The 16,755-nt window shown below is 43.0% G+C and overlaps 2 protein-coding genes across 2 annotated transcripts in view; one reads left to right on the top strand and one right to left on the bottom strand.

The window, feature by feature from the left end:
- LOC624931 (PRAME family member 8-like) overlaps nt 1-16,755 on the top strand; it is a 43,067-nt gene that overhangs the window by 15,023 nt on the left and 11,289 nt on the right. The window contains exon 2 of the mRNA XM_006536387.2: nt 6,718-7,009. Coding sequence (XP_006536450.1) covers nt 6,897-7,009 — 113 coding nt within the window. The 5' untranslated portion in view covers nt 6,718-6,896. The remainder of the gene's footprint in view (nt 1-6,717; nt 7,010-16,755) is intronic.
- LOC665755 (PRAME family member 8-like) lies at nt 13,631-16,440 on the bottom strand. Its single transcript, XM_011249886.2, has 3 exons — nt 16,141-16,440; nt 15,096-15,686; nt 13,631-14,198 (listed from the first exon to the last, which is right to left on the bottom strand). The coding sequence occupies exons 1-3, from the start codon at nt 16,425-16,427 to the stop codon at nt 13,631-13,633; spliced, it is 1,446 nt and encodes a 481-aa protein (XP_011248188.1). The 5' UTR covers nt 16,428-16,440.

The raw sequence follows: 16,755 nt of genomic DNA, 5'->3' as shown, positions 1-16,755 counted from the left end.
TCCATTATTTATGTTGTTATTGAAGATCAGTCTTAGGCCATGGTGGTCTGATAGGATACATGGGACAATTTCAATATTTTTGTATCTATTGAGGCCTGTTTTGTGACCAATTATATGGTCAATTTTGGAGAAGGTCCCGTGAGGTGCTGAGAAGAAGGTATATCCTTTTGTTTTAGGATAAAATGTTCTGTAGATATCTGTCAGGTCCATTTGTTTCACAACTTCTGTTAGTTTCACTGTGTCCCTGTTTAGTTTCTGTTTCCACGATCTGTCCTTTGAAGAAAGTGGTGTGTTGAAGTCTCCCACTATTATTGTGTGAGGTGCAATGTATGCTTTGAGCTTTACTAAAGTGTCTCTAATGAATGTGGCTGCCCTTGCATTTGGTGCGTAGATATTCAGAATTGAGAGTTCCTCTTGGAGGATTTTACCTTTGATGAGTATGAAGTGTCCCTCCTTGTCTTTTTTGATAACTTTGGGTTGGAAGTCGATTTTATCCGATATTAAAATGGCTACTCCAGCTTGTTTCTTCAGTCCATTTGCTTGGAAAATTGTTTTCCAGCCTTTCACTCTGAGGTAGTGTCTGTCTTTTTCCCTGAGATGGGTTTCCTGTAAGCAGCAGAATGTTGGGTCCTGTTTGTGTAGCCAGTCTGTTAGTCTATGTCTTTTTATTGGGGAATTGAGTCCATTGATATTAAGAGATATTAAGGAAAAGTAATTGTTGCTCCCTTTTATTTTTGTTGTTAGAGTTGGCATTCTGTTCTTGTGGCTGTCTTCTTTTTGGTTTGTTGAATGATTACTTTCTTGGTTGTTCTAGGGCGTGATTTCCGTCCTTGTATTGCTTCTTTTCTGTTATTATCCTTTGAAGGGCTGGATTCGTAGAAAGATATTGTGTGAACTTGGTTTTGTCGTGGAATACTTTGGTTTCTCCTTCTATGGTAATTGAGAGTTTGGCCGGGTATAGTAGCCTGGGCTGGCATTTGTGTTCTCTTAGTGTCTGTATAACATCTGTCCAGGCTCTTCTGGCTTTCATAGTCTCTGCTGAAAAGTCTGGTGTAATTCTGATAGGCCTTCCTTTATATGTTACTTGACCTTTCTCCCTTACTGCTTTTAATATTCTATCTTTATTTAGTGCATTTGTTGTTCTGATTATTATGTGTGGGGAGGAATTTCTTTTCTGGTCCAGTCTATTTGGAGTTCTGTATGCTTCTTGTATGATCATGGGCATCTCTTTTTTTATGTTTGGGAAGTTTTCTTCTATTATTTTGTTGAAGATATTAGCTGGCCCTTTAAGTTGAAAATCTTCATTCTCATCAATTCCTATTATCCGTAGGTTTGGTCTTCTCATTGTGTCCTGGATTACCTGGATGTTTTGAGTTAGGATCCTTTTGCATTTTGTATTTTCTTTGACTGTTGTGTCGATGTTCTCTATGGAATCTTCTGCACCTGAGATTCTCTCTTCCATTTCTTGTATTCTGTTGCTGATGCTCGCATCTATGGTTCCAGATCTCTTTCCTAGGGTTTCTATCTCCAGCGTTGCCTCGCTTTGGGTTTTCTTTATTGTGTCTACTTCCCCTTTTAGTTCTAGTATGGTTTTGTTCATTTCCATCACCTGTTTGGCTGTGTTTTCCTGCTTTTCTTTAAGAGCCTGTAACTCTTTAGCAGTGCTCTCCTGTAAATCTTTAAGTGACTTATGAAAGTCCTTCTTGATGTCCTCTATCATCATCATGAGAAATGTTTTTAAATCTGGGTCTAGATTTTCGGTTGTGTTGGGGTGCCCAGGACTAGGTGGGGTGGGAGTGCTGCGTTCTGATGATGGTGAGTGGTCTTGATTTCTGTTAGTAGGATTCTTACGTTTGCCTTTCGCCATCTGGTAATCTCTGAAGCTAGCTGTTTTAGTTGTCACTGTTAAGAGCTTGTTCTTCAGGTGACTCTGTTAGCCTCTATGAGCAGACCTGGAGGGTAGCACTCTCCTTAGTTTCAGTGGGCAGAGTATTCTCTGCAGGCAAGCTCTCTTCTTGCAAGGCAGGTACCCAGATATCTGGTGTTCGAACCAGACTCCTGGCAGAAGTTGTGTTCCACTCACTAGAGGTCTTAGGATCACGTGTGGAATCCTGTGTGGGCCCTTGCGGGTGTCAGGCGACTCAGCTGGCAAGGTAGCCGGGGCTCGAGTGGAGTGGAAGGGGTTTGTGCCCCAGATCAAGCCCAGGTAGCCTGCTTCCCTATGTACCGCAGTCTCAAGTTCCACGCGATTGGATTGGGGTAGGCGCTGTGTTCCACTCACCAGAGGTCTTAGGGTCCCGTGGGGAGTCCCGTGTGGGCCCTTGCGGGTGTTGGGCAAGACTCTGCTGTCAAGGTAGCCCGGGGCTCGAGTCTCGAGTCGAGCGGAAGGGACTTGTGCCCCAGATCAGGCCCGGGTAGCCTGCTTCCCTATGTACCGCAGTCTCAAGTTCCGCGCGATTGGATTGGGGCAGGCACTGTGATCCACTCACCAGAGGTCTTAGGGTCCCGTGGGGAGTCCCGTGTGGACCCTTGCGGGTGGTGGGCAAGACTCTGCTGGCAAGGTAGCCCGGGGCTCGAGTCTCGAGTCGAGCGGAAGGGACTTGTGCCCCAGATCAGGCCCGGGTACCCTGCTTCCCTATGTACCGCAGTCTCAAGTTCCACGCGATTGGATTGGGGTAGGTGCTGTGTTCCACTCACCAGAGGTCTTAGGGTCCCGTGGGGAGTCCCGTGTGGGCCCTTGCGGGTGTTGGGCAAGACTCTGCTGTCAAGGTAGCCCGGGGCTCGAGTCTCGAGTCGAGCGGAAGGACTTGTGCCCCAGATCAGGCCCGGGTAGCCTGCTTCCCTATGTACCGCAGTCTCAAGTTCCGCGCGATTGGATTGGGGCAGGCACTGTGATCCACTCACCAGAGGTCTTAGGGTCCCGTGGGGAGTCCCGTGTGGACCCTTGCGGGTGGTGGGCAAGACTCTGCTGGCAAGGTAGCCCGGGGCTCGAGTCTCGAGTCGAGCGGAAGGGACTTGTGCCCCAGATCAGGCCCGGGTACCCTGCTTCCCTATGTACCGCAGTCTCGAGTTCCGCGCGATTGGATTGGGGCAGGCACTGTGATCCACTCACCAGAGGTCTTAGGGTCCCGTGGGGAGTCCTGTGTGGACCCTTGCGGGTGTTGGGCAAGACTCTGCTGGCAAGGTAGCCCGGGGCTCGAGTCACGAGTCGAGCGGAAGGGACTTATGCCCCAGATCAGGCCCGGGTAGCCTGCTTCCCTATGTACCGCAGTCTCAAGTTCCGCGTGATTGGATTGGGGCAGGCACTGTGATCCACTCACCAGAGGTCTTAGGGTCCCGTGGGGAGTCCCGTGTGGACCCTTGCGGGTGTTGGGCAAGACTCTGCTGGCAAGGTAGCCCGGGGCTCGAGTCTCGAGTCGAGCGGAAGGGCATGAATTTGCCTCTTAACACTGCTTTCATTGTATCCTTTAGGTTTCGGTATGTTCTGCCTTCATCTTCATTGAATTTTACAATGTCTTTAATATATTTCTTCTCTGACCCATTGAGTAATCATTGAGTAGAGGGTTGTTAGTTTCCAGGAATTTGTTGGCTTTCTGTTGTTTATACTGCTGTTGAAATCCAGTTTGATCCATTTTGGTCTGTTAAGATACAGGTAATTATTTCAGTTTTCATGTATCTCTTAAGGTTTGCTTGGTAAGCAACTACATGGCCACTTTTGGAGAAGGTTCCATGGGGTGCTGAGAAGGTATATTCTTTCTTGTTTGGGTGAAATGTTCTAAAGGTATCTGTTAAGTCCCTTTGATTCATAACTTCTCCTTGTTTCATTATTTCTGATTTTTTTGCTTAGGTTCTGCCTCGATAATCTGTCTTTTGGTTAAAGCAAGGTGTTGAAGTCTCCCACTACCAATGTATGATATTGGAAGTGTGATTTAAGCATTAGTAATCTTTTACAAATATGTGTTCCCTGGCATTTGTGGAACTATTCATAATTGAGACATTCTTATAGTGGATTTTTATATTTTTTGAATATGAAGTGTCCTTCCATAATGTACATTGAAAGTCAAAATATATTATGATGGCTACACTGACTTGCTTCTTGGTCTTTTTGCTTAGAAAATCTTTTTCCTGCCCTTTACTTTAAGGTAATGTCTATCTTTGTTGTTGAATTCTGTTTCTTTTATGAAGCAAATTCAGGGTCTTGTTTTCACATCCATTCTGTTAGTCTGTGTCTTTGGACTGGAAAATTGAGCCCATTGATGTTGAGAGATATTGATGAGCAATAAGTGATGATTCCTGTTTTGATGTTGGTTATGAATGTGTGTGTGTGCCTGTGTGTGTGTGTGTGTGTGTGTGTGTGTGTGTGTGTGTGTGTGTGTGTTTCCAGTTTGGGTTTGCTAGTATGGGATTATTTCATTTGTTGTGTGGAGTTAACTTACTTGAGTGGAGTTTTCCTTCTAGTATCTCCTATGGGGCTGTATTTGGGGATGGACATGGTTTAAATTTGTTTTGTCATGGACAATCTTGTTTTCTCCATATATAGTGATGTAAAGTTTTACCTGGGTATAGTAGTCTGGGCCATCTATCTGTGGTCCCTTAGAGTCTGCACCAGGACCTTCTGGATTTTAAACTCTCTTTTGAGAAGTTGGGTGTAATTCTAATAAGTATCCCTTTATATATTACTTGGCCTTTTCCCCTTGCAGCTTTTGATATAATTTTTGTTTGTTACATTTAGTGTCTTAATTATTATGTGGCAGGAGGATTTTTTTGGTCCAATCTATTTGGTGTTGTTTAAGCTTTTTGTATGTTTATAAGCAACTCTACCATTAGGTTAGGAAATTTTTCTTTTATTATTTTGTTGAAATTATTTTCTGTATCTTTGGAGCTAAGAATCTTCTTCTTCTATTTCTATTGTTCTTAGGTTTGGTCTTTTTATAGTGTTCCAAATTTCCTGGATGTTGTGCATCAGAACCTCCTTCGATTTAACATTTTCTTTGACTGATGTATCAAATACTTCTATTTTATCTTTGACACCTGAAATTTTCTTTTCTATGTCTTGTATTATGTTAAAGATGCTTGTGTATTTGGTGTCTCTTCTCTTACCTAGGTTTGCCATCCCTAAGATTGCCTCTGTTTGTATTTTCTTCAGTGGTTTCTCTTCTATTTTCATGTCTTGAACTGTTTTATGTGTTTCCTTCACCTGTTTGATTATATTTCTTGTGTTTGGTTAACGGATTTATTTATTTTCTCTTTAAAGGTGTCTATCATCTTCAAAAAATTGAGTATAAGATCATTTTGTTCTGCTTCAGCTACATTAGGATATCCAGAGCTTACTGTAGTAGAATATCTGGGATTTGGAGTTGCCATATTGCCTTGGCTGTTGTTGATTTTGTTCTTATGCTGACCTTTAGCTCTTGGGTTGTCTCTGGTGCCAGCAAGCCTCCTGAAAAGCAGGGCAGATTTGTGAGCAAGCAGGTGGAGTGCAGGGTACAAGGTGAAATTTGCTCTGCTGTGTGTGGCCTAAGGAAACCTGGCAGGCAAGAGACCTTGGGCAGAGACTGACTAGAACATTCTAGATGCTGAGAGACCTGCAGAAATGCAGGCAGAACGATGGACTGGAAAATGGAGCTCAGTGGACAGGGTACATCTAGGTGCCGCAGGTGGATCTGGCAGGCAGGTGACTTGGAGGAGACTGGATTTTTTTTTCAGAGACTGCACTTTTGATGTGATTGAATTTGTAAAGGTTGTGAAGGTTTAATTATTCATGTTTTATATTTGTGATATTTATTAACCCGAGATCTTGGTGATCAACACCCGCCACCCAAAAGGGAAGGGTTATGTCTCAAAAAGCGTTTATGTGTTAAGCTGACAGGGGAAAGATGTGCTGGATAGTTTTATGTCAACTGACACATGTTAGAGTAATCTGAGAGGAAGGAACAACTGTTCAGAAAATGGCTTCATAGGTATGGGCTTTGAGCAGGTCAATGGAGAATTTTCTTAGTGCTTGATGGGGATGTCCAGCTGACTTATGGTGGTGCTATTCCTGGTCTGGTGGTCCTAAAAGAAAGCAAACTACAGAGAACAAGGCAAGAAGTTGCACCATTCCATTTCCTCTGCATCAGCTCTTGCTTCTAGGTTCCTGTCATGTTTTTCTGTCCTTGCTTGCTTTGATGATGGACTACAGTGTAGAAGGGTGAGCCAAATAAACCCTTTTACCCTCAGCTTGCCTTTGGCTATGACTTTTCACCACAGCAATAGAATCCCAAAAAATGTGTGGTGTATGTGTATGGGTGTGTGGTTGTGTGTGAGTTTGCATGTGTGATTTAAATACTCTTACTCATGGTTCTAAGTAGCCTGTAACTTATTATGTGGAACAGGCTAGAAAGCAAAATCTCCATATCTTTGCATCCTGAGGGCTGGAATGAAAGGCATATACTTCAATGTGTGGAGCACTCTTTTTGTTTGTTTGGTTTTGTTTTTAAATGTTTGGCTTTATTTAGGTGTTCTCCACTGCATGGCTGATCTGGAACTACTTACCTTCTGGCACTTCACCCACCCAACTACCCTGGTCCGAGATTAGAGGCCAGAGACAGGAAGACTGAAAGAATATGTTTAGTAACTTTATCAGATTGTAAGCCTTTAGTGATACTTGTTGGACACTGATTTGTGTTTGTGTGAGTTAAAGTTTACTTGTTTGTTCTATCTTGGAATTTTTCCCAGAACCAATCAGGATGGCAGTTCATGGCCCACCCCAATTCCTGGAGCTGATAAGGAAGAAGGCACTGAAGTATGAGACCTTGGTTGTCTCTGGAGAAATTGCTCATTGATCTTCTCCCAGCACTGTTCGAGGAGGCTTTCACTGATAGATTCACTAAGGTTGTGAAGGCTATGGTGTCAGCATGGCCTTCCATCTACTTTCCTGTGGTGCCTTGATATACAGGCTCCAGAAGGCAATATTTCAGGCTTTGCTGGGTGGATTATATGTCCTATTTACACATGAATTTCAACTCAGGTAAGCATGGCCCATGTAATATCAAGTGGGGGACACTGGTTTTTGGGGAAGTAATCCACTGGATCTTGCAGGATGGGAACAGAGGTATATTGGAAGTTTCACTAGTAAGATTACAGATGCCTTGACTGATGTTGTTCTCTGATGAGAAAATACTGTTCAGTGTAGAGTAGACTAATAGTAAAGATGTAGGTACAGGGAAAGAGCCTTCCCTTGACTCTCCCACAGGTAGTAGTAGTACCAGCTAAAGAGTAACAGAATGGAGTAAACTCACAGGGCTATGGAGGCAGCTCAGAAAAAGTCATTAACACCATTAGGTTGTTAGTGGATACTCAGCACTAGGAGAAAAACCAACACTGCCTAGACCAGATAGGAGAAAGGAAGAGCTGACTCCATGGAAAGTCATCTCTTTTCCACTGACACTTCACCTGTTACCCATAGGAGGTGGAAACTTTGAGTACCCGATATGCAGAATGAGCATCATGATGTTTGGGATGTATGGGCTGGAATTGCTGGTGCTTGCTGCTCAGGAGAGACCAAGATCCAGAAGTAGGTAGAAGAGCCTGAGCTGGAAGCTGTACCAAATCCCGCTGTGAAGGTGATAACTGCTGACTTCTGTTTTGGAAAACTTACAAATGAGTGATGCACATACTTCTTGGATTGAGCCTAGGAAAGAAAAGGTTGCTTGCAATCCTGAAGTAAAATGTTGACATCTTCATTTTTCAAAGGCCAGCTTTGACATCCAGGGCAAACTGAGGCTGTGCATAGAGTTGGTAGCTGATCACCCAGCTGACTTTTCTCTGAAGGAGCAAAGGTTGATTCTACGGGGTTGGCAAGAAGCAATCTGTTGCCAGCAAAATACTCAGTGGGACTGGCCAGAAGTGTTGATGGATCATACATAATTTCTCTCTCTCTCTCTCTCTCTCTCTCTCTCTCTCTCTCTCTCTTTAACACACACACACATAATTTACATATATATTTTCTCTCTCTCTCTCTCTAACACACACACAAACACACACACATACACACACACATACACACACACACATACACACACACACACACACACACACACGAACACACACGGTGGATGAAGTAAGCTTCAAAACCTTCAACTTTAAACATATACATACATACACATTTGATGGGTGGAGCAAAGCTCCAACACTCTTTTTCTACCACAGCCTATATATCCCAGCTATATCTTCCAAGCAGTACAAAAATAACAGTGTACTTATAGTCTATGGTTTAAATGAAAGTTTACAATGAGTATACTAAGAGAAAATATGTTTCCGAATACCTTCACATGAGCCAATATTTTAAGTATTATGAATAAAATTATTATTCCCAAGAACCTAATTACATTTGTAACTAAGCAGCTTGTTATAGATCAGCAATGTGTAAGCAAACAAGGTATTTTTTTCTTTTTTTCTTTTTTCTTTTTTTTTGTTTGTTAAATGTCAATAATAAAATAAAAAAAATATTTACTTATATTTTTTCTTCCAAACAACTATTTTCACTTTAATTATAAATAACTATGGAAGCATTTGTAGCTGATAGGAAAACTGTCCACAGCATTTCTGATAATGCCATTCCTAACTTATGGGGAACAGTCTCTTGTTCTTCAGTTCAATTTACTTTGGTTCTTTAAGGGAGTAGCTTATATAAACATTGTATTAGTGTAAGATTGAAGCTTTTCTGATGGGACTGAGACAAAGGTCTCTAGTGTTCTCTCTTCATAGAGATATCATAAAAGGAATTTCATCCTTGATCTTGTCAATGTTTCTCTACTTTAAGAGTACAATTCTTTTGTAGTAAGATATGATGATGATTTTTGGATGTCCTCAGTTTCTGTAGCTAAGTCTCCCTTTTCATTTCTTATTTTGTTCATTTGGATTCTTTCTCTATAGCCTTTAGTTAGTTTGGCTAAGGGTTTATCCATTTTATTGATTTTTCTCAGTCAGCTCTTGGTTTTGTTGACTCTTCATATCATGCATTTTGTTTCTTTTTTTATTCTTGGATATTTTATTTGTTTACATTTTGTCTTAGTCAGGGTTTCTATTCCTGCACAAACATCAGGACCAAGAAGCAAGTTGGGGAGGAAAGGGTTTATTTGGCTTACACTTCCATGCTGCTGTTCATCACCAAGGAAGTCAGGACTGGAACTCAGGCAGGTCAGGGAGCAGGAGCTGATGCAGAGGCCATGGAGGGATGTTCCTTACTAGCTTGCCTCCTCTGGCTTGCTCAGCTTGCTCTCTTATAGAATCCAAGACAGCCAGCCCAGAGATGGTCCCACCTACAAGGGGCCCTTCCCCCTTGATCACTAATTGAGAAAATGCCTTACAGTTGTATCTCATGGAGGCATTTCCTCAACTGAAGCTCCTTTCTCTGTGGTAACTCCAGCTGTGTCAAGTTGACACAAAACTAGACAGTACAATTGATCCCTTGTCAACTTGACACACAAACACATCACTAGTAAGCCTCAACCCTTACATTCTTATTCATCCCCAAGATCTAAATAACTTTAAAAGTCCCACAGTCTTTACATATTCTTAAATTTTCAATCTCTTTAAAATATCCATCTCTTTTAAAATCCAAAGTCTTTTTACAATTAAAAGTCTCTTAACTGTGGGCTCCACTAAAACAGTTTCTTCCTTCAAGAGGGAAAATATCAGGGCACAGTCACAATCAAAAGCAAAAGTCAATCTCCAACCATCCAATGTCTGGGATCCAACTCACGATCTTCTGGGCTCCTCCAAGGGCTTGGGTCACTTCTCCAGCCATGCCCCTTGTAGCACACGCGTAGTCCTCTAGGCTCCAGATGCCTGTACTCAACTGCTGCTGCTGCTCTTGGTGATCATCTCATGGTACTGGCATCTCCAAAAGGCTGCATGACCCCTTCAGTCCTGGGCCGTCAATTGCAACTGAGGCTGCACCTTCACCAATGGCCTTCCATGGCCTCTCACAGTGCCAAACCTCAGCTGCTTTGCGTGACCCCTTCATGCCTTCAAAACCAGTACCACCTGTGTGACACTTACATATTACCAAGACCCACTGCAGCAGGAGTACAACCTTGGCCATCTCTGGAACACAGCCTCTTTGTGCTTTCAGAAAACACTTCCCAGAAGATGTCACCTCAATGATGCTGGTCTCTTCTTAATCACCGCTAATTTCTTAGCTCCAGCTAACCAGCATCAATAGTCCCAGTAATGCAAAGTTTTTGCTTTGGTAGTTCTGGTATCTTGTTAATCACAGCTGATTCTTCAGCCCCAGCTAACCAGAACTACAGAATCTTCACAATCAAAACAGCAATGGCCCTGAAAAGAATCTTTAATTTTCCCTCTGAAATTTCACAAACCAGACCTCCATCTTCTGCAGTGTTCTCAACATTATCTTCCAAACTCCTACACAACATCCGACAGAGATTTAACAACGGATGGATCTTCAAGCCCAAAGTTCCAAAGTCCTTCCACAGTCCTCCCCAAAACATGGTCAGGTTGTCACAGGAATACCCCACTCCTGGTACCAATTTGTCTTAGTCAGGGTTTCTATTCCTGCACAAACATCATGACCAAGAAGCAAGATGGGGAGGAAAGGGTTTATTTGGCTTACACTTCCATACTGCTGTTCATCACCAAGGAAGCCAGTAAAGAACATCCCTCCATGGCCTCTGCATCAGGTCCTGCTTCCTGACCTGCTTGAGTTCCAGTCCTGGCTTCCTTGGTGATGAACAGCAGTATGGAAGTGTAAGCCAAATAAACCCTTTCCTCCCCATCTTGCTTCTTGGTCATGATGTTTGTGCAGGAATAGAAACCCTGACTAAGACACATTTCAAAAGTTTTTTTTTTCCTTTCCAGGTCTCCCCTTTGGGACCCTCCTTTCCCATTACCCCTCCTCCTGCCTCTATAAGGGTGCTTCCCCACCCACACAGAGCCTGGGTGCTCTGGGTCAATATCTTAGAAATGATATGTCCTAATCTACTTTCCATACATATTTCTTTATTTTTGAGTCAGTCTGACGTAGACTAACCTAGCCTGCAGCCAATTATGAAGCTAAGGCTAGCTTGAATATTTACCCTGATGCTACCACCCCTGAATCCTGAGACTGGAACTGTGGACCACCAAACCAGCAGTGAGATCAGTTTCTGTGGAACTGCATTCTTTTTGTTTGTTTGATTGTTTGTTTGTTTGTTTTTGTTTTTGTTTTGTTTTTCGAGACAGGGTTTCTCTGCATAGCCCTAGCTGTTTTGGAACTTACTTTGTAGACCAGACTGGCCTCGAACTCAGAAATCTGCCTGTCTCTGCCTCCCGAGTGCTGAGATTAAAGGCATGTGCCACCACGCCTGACATGGAACTGCATTCTTTTAAGGAGAAATTGGAGAGTACAACGCACCTTTGATACTGCAAGTTACTGATTGAAATGAGAGGTCTAAATTCAAAGCCATTGAAAACCTTGCTGGAGACTGGGCTTGATATATTGCCCTCTTGCCTTCACATGGAAAGAAGAGGGAGGAGTATCAGGAGTACACAGCTGTCTTACTGCAGAGGCAGCTCATACATGACAGCCTGTGTCAACAGCAACAAAGAGCCCAAAGAAGCTAGTAGAGAGACTGATTCCCTGGATGAAGTCACTGTCTGGTCTCTCAGACACTGAGTGCTCTACTAACCTGGTTCCATGTGTCCACACCTTGACCAAATGGGCAAGCACCAATCCCATGTCTACAGGCTGTCTCTAAGATAGGCACATGGCCCAAGATGACACCAAATATTTTTCTTTCCTCATATAAAGACATTTGAGGCGTTGTTTTTAAATGATGTTTATTGGTATGAGAAGATGAGGCAGGAGATTTGTAAATTTGACCAAACATGATCTGAAGAATCAATGGCCCCAGAAAAATATTTCTGAGGGATTGCAAATCCTCTTAGGTAGACAAAATTATCAGCCAGGATAGGCTACAAAGTAAGACCCTCTGGAAGTAAAGCATCTTACAGAAATGAACAACTGGATGAGTTGATCAAAATCAACCTGAGATGTACCTCAGTGGTTCTATGCTTGCTTGGCATGGATGATGTCTTGGGGCTCCATCTCACATATTGTGAAAATAATTTGAAAATTTCAAACTTCATCTTTCATCTCAGTGACTAAATACCACCATAGCTCAAGTCTAGTTACTGGTCTTTCTCTTTCCACCATGGGTAAACTAAGGGTATCACGAATTGCTATAGGCCAAGTACTTGGAGGTATAGAATAACAATGAATCAAAAGTTTATTTCACATACTGAAAATATTTGGAATTACCTTGAAATTTTCATTCTCAATTTTTTTTATTCATTTGTTTGGTGTGTGTATGTGCACGTTAATGTATTTGTGTATTGTAGATTCTTTAGAGAGAAACTCACCATATAGAACTGTTGAGCAATACTAAGGGTCCCAACCACTGTCTTGAAAAGGACTGGCAGGCAAATAGACAGATATTGTTCTAGGACAAACTCCTAGTATTCTTTCACCCTTCTAAGGTGCAGGCTTCAAACCAGAGAACAGAACAAACTGGGCTACTGGTCCCCAATTAAGCTCAATGAAAACACCTGAAACTTCACACATTCTCTTCACACTATGGTAGAGGGGAATACCATTGGAGGCACACAAAACTCTGGGAACTGCTACTGACCAATATCATTTTAATCAATTACTTCATTTTCTGAAACCTGTGTGAAATGGTGTGACTTTCTCTAAGATGTTCTCAATTTTGTGTATATGCAGATTTATTGTACATATGGTGCTTGTAAATGCTAGGATCCACAGATGTCTGAAGAAATGAGATTAACACTTGAAGCCTGAGTTACTGCTGTAGGCATCTGATGATAGTTCTGAAATCAAAATCTGCCCTCTTCTAAAGCAACATGTACTATTAAACATGGCTCATTGCCTTTTTGGGCTCATGAGCTTTTGTTTGTTGATTTGTTTATTTTTCTGAAGAGCATGAAAGGAATTTTCTGTGAGCAAACTTCCAGCAGGTTCATAGGTTCCAAGCAACAAGGCCTGTGAAGTTGACAGGCAGACAGGGAGACGGGGTGAGGGGAAGGAAGGAAAAAGGAGTGTGAGAGACACAGAGATTGGGTTTATGATTTTTTTTTTACCACCGGCCAACCTAGATATCCATATGTGAACCACCTTAGCTGATAACTTTATCCACCTATCCCAGATTTTGAATCATGACATGCTAGCATCCATGTGTTCATTTTGACTCTCTCCAGAGGACATTTGCTCAAAATGCTTAAAGTTAGATATTTTATTCTACTCAGACATCAGGAATAACATCTAAAAAAGCACCCATGTTCTATTTATTCAATTATATATTACAGTGAAGAACAAAAAGTTTACAAGTCCATGACAAAGGATCTAGTTAATCTGTCCTGGCAGAGTCAATTCAAAACATCCAAGTTGCCTTTGTCAGTCCACAAGTCTGCTCCCCATGTCAAGCTTAGCCTCCAAGATCCCAATTATTGCACATCCTTTCCTTTCCAAGTATCTTTACATTGCCTGAAGTCAGTCTCTGAGCACCCCAGATGAGAGATGTGTCTCAAGACTGTCATTTATTCACATGCAGAAGTTCTGAATCCATGTTCACCGCCAGCAAAAACAAAGTCTGGCTCTCTTGCCATAGACACAGCACTCACCACATTTGTGGCATATACGTGTAGCAAAAGAGAGGCTCTTGGGCTGCCTTATTGCCCTTAGTGTATCCATGAGTTCCTGACAAAGTTGGGCAAATCTTTCTACAGAGACATGTCCCAACTCATTATAGCACTCCAGAGAGGCAGGGTACTGTTCCACATTCATCTTGTTCCAGTTGGCTGTGTGCTGTAAAAGGTCCTTCAGGATGGGCATGGAGAAGTCATTGTTGTAAAAGTTGACCTTGGTGAGCTGAGAGCATTGTATGAAGGAAGGTAGGAGTGCATTGAGCTGAGAGTCCTTCAGCTTACATCCCTGCAAATTCAGAGTCTCAAGAGTTTTTACCACTTTCTCTAAGAGACCTCTCAGAGGCATCACATCCAAAACCTGTAAGACCACGCCTTTCATCTCCAGATGATTTAGCTGAAAGAGACTCTGACAGCAAGAGAAGGAATCCAAGTCTGACTGTGAAATTTGGTAGTGAGTGATGGAGAGGGACCCCAAGGGTGTCATCAAGCACCTAGGAATAAGTGAGACCAGATGGTTAGTTCTGGCAAGTGGTGATGGAGAGCGTGGAATGCAGTTTACACAGTTGTAGAAGGGACCAGGTGACCCAAGGTCACCCACACTTAATCTGCTGGCTTCAGTCCCACACAGAAAACCAGTTTAGCCCATAAGACACATAGAGGAAGTTCTGTGACAAAAGAGTCCTGACAGGATCTAGGGACATTACATGTGGGCTCATTCAAAGCTGCATTTCATCCAAGTTTCTGAACAGTCACTCTTGCTATCCCTTACAGTTCCACACAATCCCTCATATCCCTTGTACTCCACAGTACTGGGGCTCCAAACCATGGGAAAGTAGGGGAAGATATTAGGCTGTTCCCACAGATCTTAGCACAGAGCTAACCTCCTCACTTTGATGGTCTCCCCCAGCTCCTAACTACAACCTTAACTCTCTGTTCCCTTCTGATCATTTTTGTTTGTTTGGTTGTTTGATTATTTTGTTCCTTTTCTCTAGACAGGATTTCTCTGTATAGCCGGGCTGTCCTAGAACTCACTCTGTAGACCATGCTGGCCTCTAACTCAGAAATCCACCTGCCTCTGCCTCCCAAGTGCTAAGATTAAAGGCATGTGCCACCACTGGCCAGCGCTTCTGATCATTTTGTTGGCTGTGACTCCAAGAAGAATTACAGTCTCTTCTGATCAGATCTGTGCTACTCCTTACCTCCCTTCAGTCTTTTGCTTCAGGAGTAATTATTTGAGACTTTGAATCAATACACATAACGGCCATATTCTAAAAGGTCCCTAAAATTTGTTCCAGGTGGCTGACTGTCAGGCATTGTACATGAATAATCCTTAAAACGGACAAGAAAAAATGCTCTGCTAGGTAACTCAGATCTCCATCCTTGCTTACCTGAAGACCTGACTCATGTGGTCTGTGAGAAAGTGGACACCTTGCATGGAGAGATGCTGGAGACAATTGAATTTGGAGAAGATAGAAACGAACTCCTTGACACACTTATCTTCTCTGTCTCCTGTCCTATTGGCAATCTTGAAGACATTCTTATAGAGGGGTGCCAGGAGAAGTTTGCGAAGATTTCTCATCTGCCATAAGCAGGGAGCAAAACGGGCCAGATTGAACACATTCCACTCAGTGTTCAGTTCGAATTCCTCGATGTGCTCTGGATGAAAGACATTCAAAATCTCTAAGACAAAGTCCACGGGCATAGCCCAGATCTTCATGTTTATACAGCACAAATGTAGGGAGTCCTTTCTCTGCTGGGCCCACTTCAAGAAGTATGCTTGTGTTTCATCACAGCGGGGCCTGAGGCACAGGTCTGCTACCACCTTCAGCTGCCTCCTCCTTGCATATCTGCGAAGGACCTTCACTACTGTAGGCTTCTCATCCAAGGGCTCTGAAGAACAGCTACCATCCTCTGCACCAGCCCATATGTCCCAGAAGGCATGGTGCACATTCCTCAGGTCCAGAACCTGAAGTTTTCCCCTGTCGGGAGTGAAACATGTCAAATGTCAGCAGACATGACTACCCACAGTCAGCTTTGACTACCTGACTCTAAACTCAAGTCTCCCCAACTTTGGTAAGGTATAATTTCTTGAAACAGAGTGCAATGTGCACACAAGCATGCTACAGAATCTTTCCCTGAGCTGCATGTGTAGACCTGACCACTTTCCTTCCACTAAGGTACTCTTTATTTCTCCTTAGTCCCATTAATAGTGGTTGTGGGAAAACCAGGAATAAGCTCATTCTAGAGGCTACTTAGAGTAAGCTGTAATCCACTGACAACTGTCAGTTACAACTGTCCTTAGTCCAAGAAGACAATAGCTTCAAGGTTCCTGCACCACTGTCTGATGATCCCATCAGAAGCCATTCTCCCTGACCCCACAATCTCTACTGTGTACCCAAATGATCCCTTATAGACGACTTGATTATCACGCACCTGGGGTGAGATTCTCTTGTCAGTTGCATGTCTATTCCATCTAGCACAGCCTGCAAGGTCTCCAGGTTAGGTGACTTCATCAAAGCCCCCACAGGGAGACAGGGAAAAGTCCAGGCTGCCATGATTGCCTTCATGAGCTTCTTAAGTCTGCCAGCAAAGGCCCTCTGGAACAGTGCTGGGAAGAGCAGAAAAGGCACCTCCTCCAGACAGGACAAGGCCAAAGCCTCATCTCTCAGCAGAGCCTTCAATGTCAGATTCTGGAGAGTGGACAGAGTCTGAACACTCATCCTCTTCAGTCTCCAGTCAGAAGGCTCCTTGGGAAGGATTCAGAAAAAAATATACTTTCAAGACAAAGTTTGTAAAACTTCCTCACCATTACATCAACCACTAATCTTCAGAGTTACTACTCTGACAGTGACAGAGAAATCAATTTACCTCTTCAACCTAAACTGGTGGTGGAAAGACAGACTCCCACAACCGGGGTCTTTCTAAAAACCAAATGAGCACATAATTTTCAAATCAAAATACTTTTTGTGTGACCCTTTCTCAAAAACATTCTTAAAAAAAAATTCCAGGGGCTGGTGAGATGGCTCAGTGGGTAAGAGCACCCGACTG

This window comes from Mus musculus (genome assembly GCF_000001635.26).
Source record: "Mus musculus strain C57BL/6J chromosome 5 unlocalized genomic contig, GRCm38.p6 C57BL/6J MMCHR5_RANDOM_CTG4".
Taxonomy (NCBI): Eukaryota; Metazoa; Chordata; class Mammalia; order Rodentia; family Muridae; genus Mus; species Mus musculus.
The sequence above is the reverse complement of the archived record's forward strand: the minus strand, read 5'-3'. Positions and strand labels throughout refer to the sequence as shown.

Coding starts and splice junctions, on each gene's coding strand:
- LOC665755 (XM_011249886.2), bottom strand. CDS start 16,427: ATGAGTGTTCAGACTCTGTCCACTCTCCAGAATCTGACATTGAAGGCT. Junction 15,687..16,140: donor ACAAGAGAATCTCACCCCAG/GTGCGTGATAAT, acceptor CACTCCCGACAG/GGGAAAACTTCAGGTTCTGG. Junction 14,199..15,095: donor CACATGAGTCAGGTCTTCAG/GTAAGCAAGGAT, acceptor ACTTATTCCTAG/GTGCTTGATGACACCCTTGG.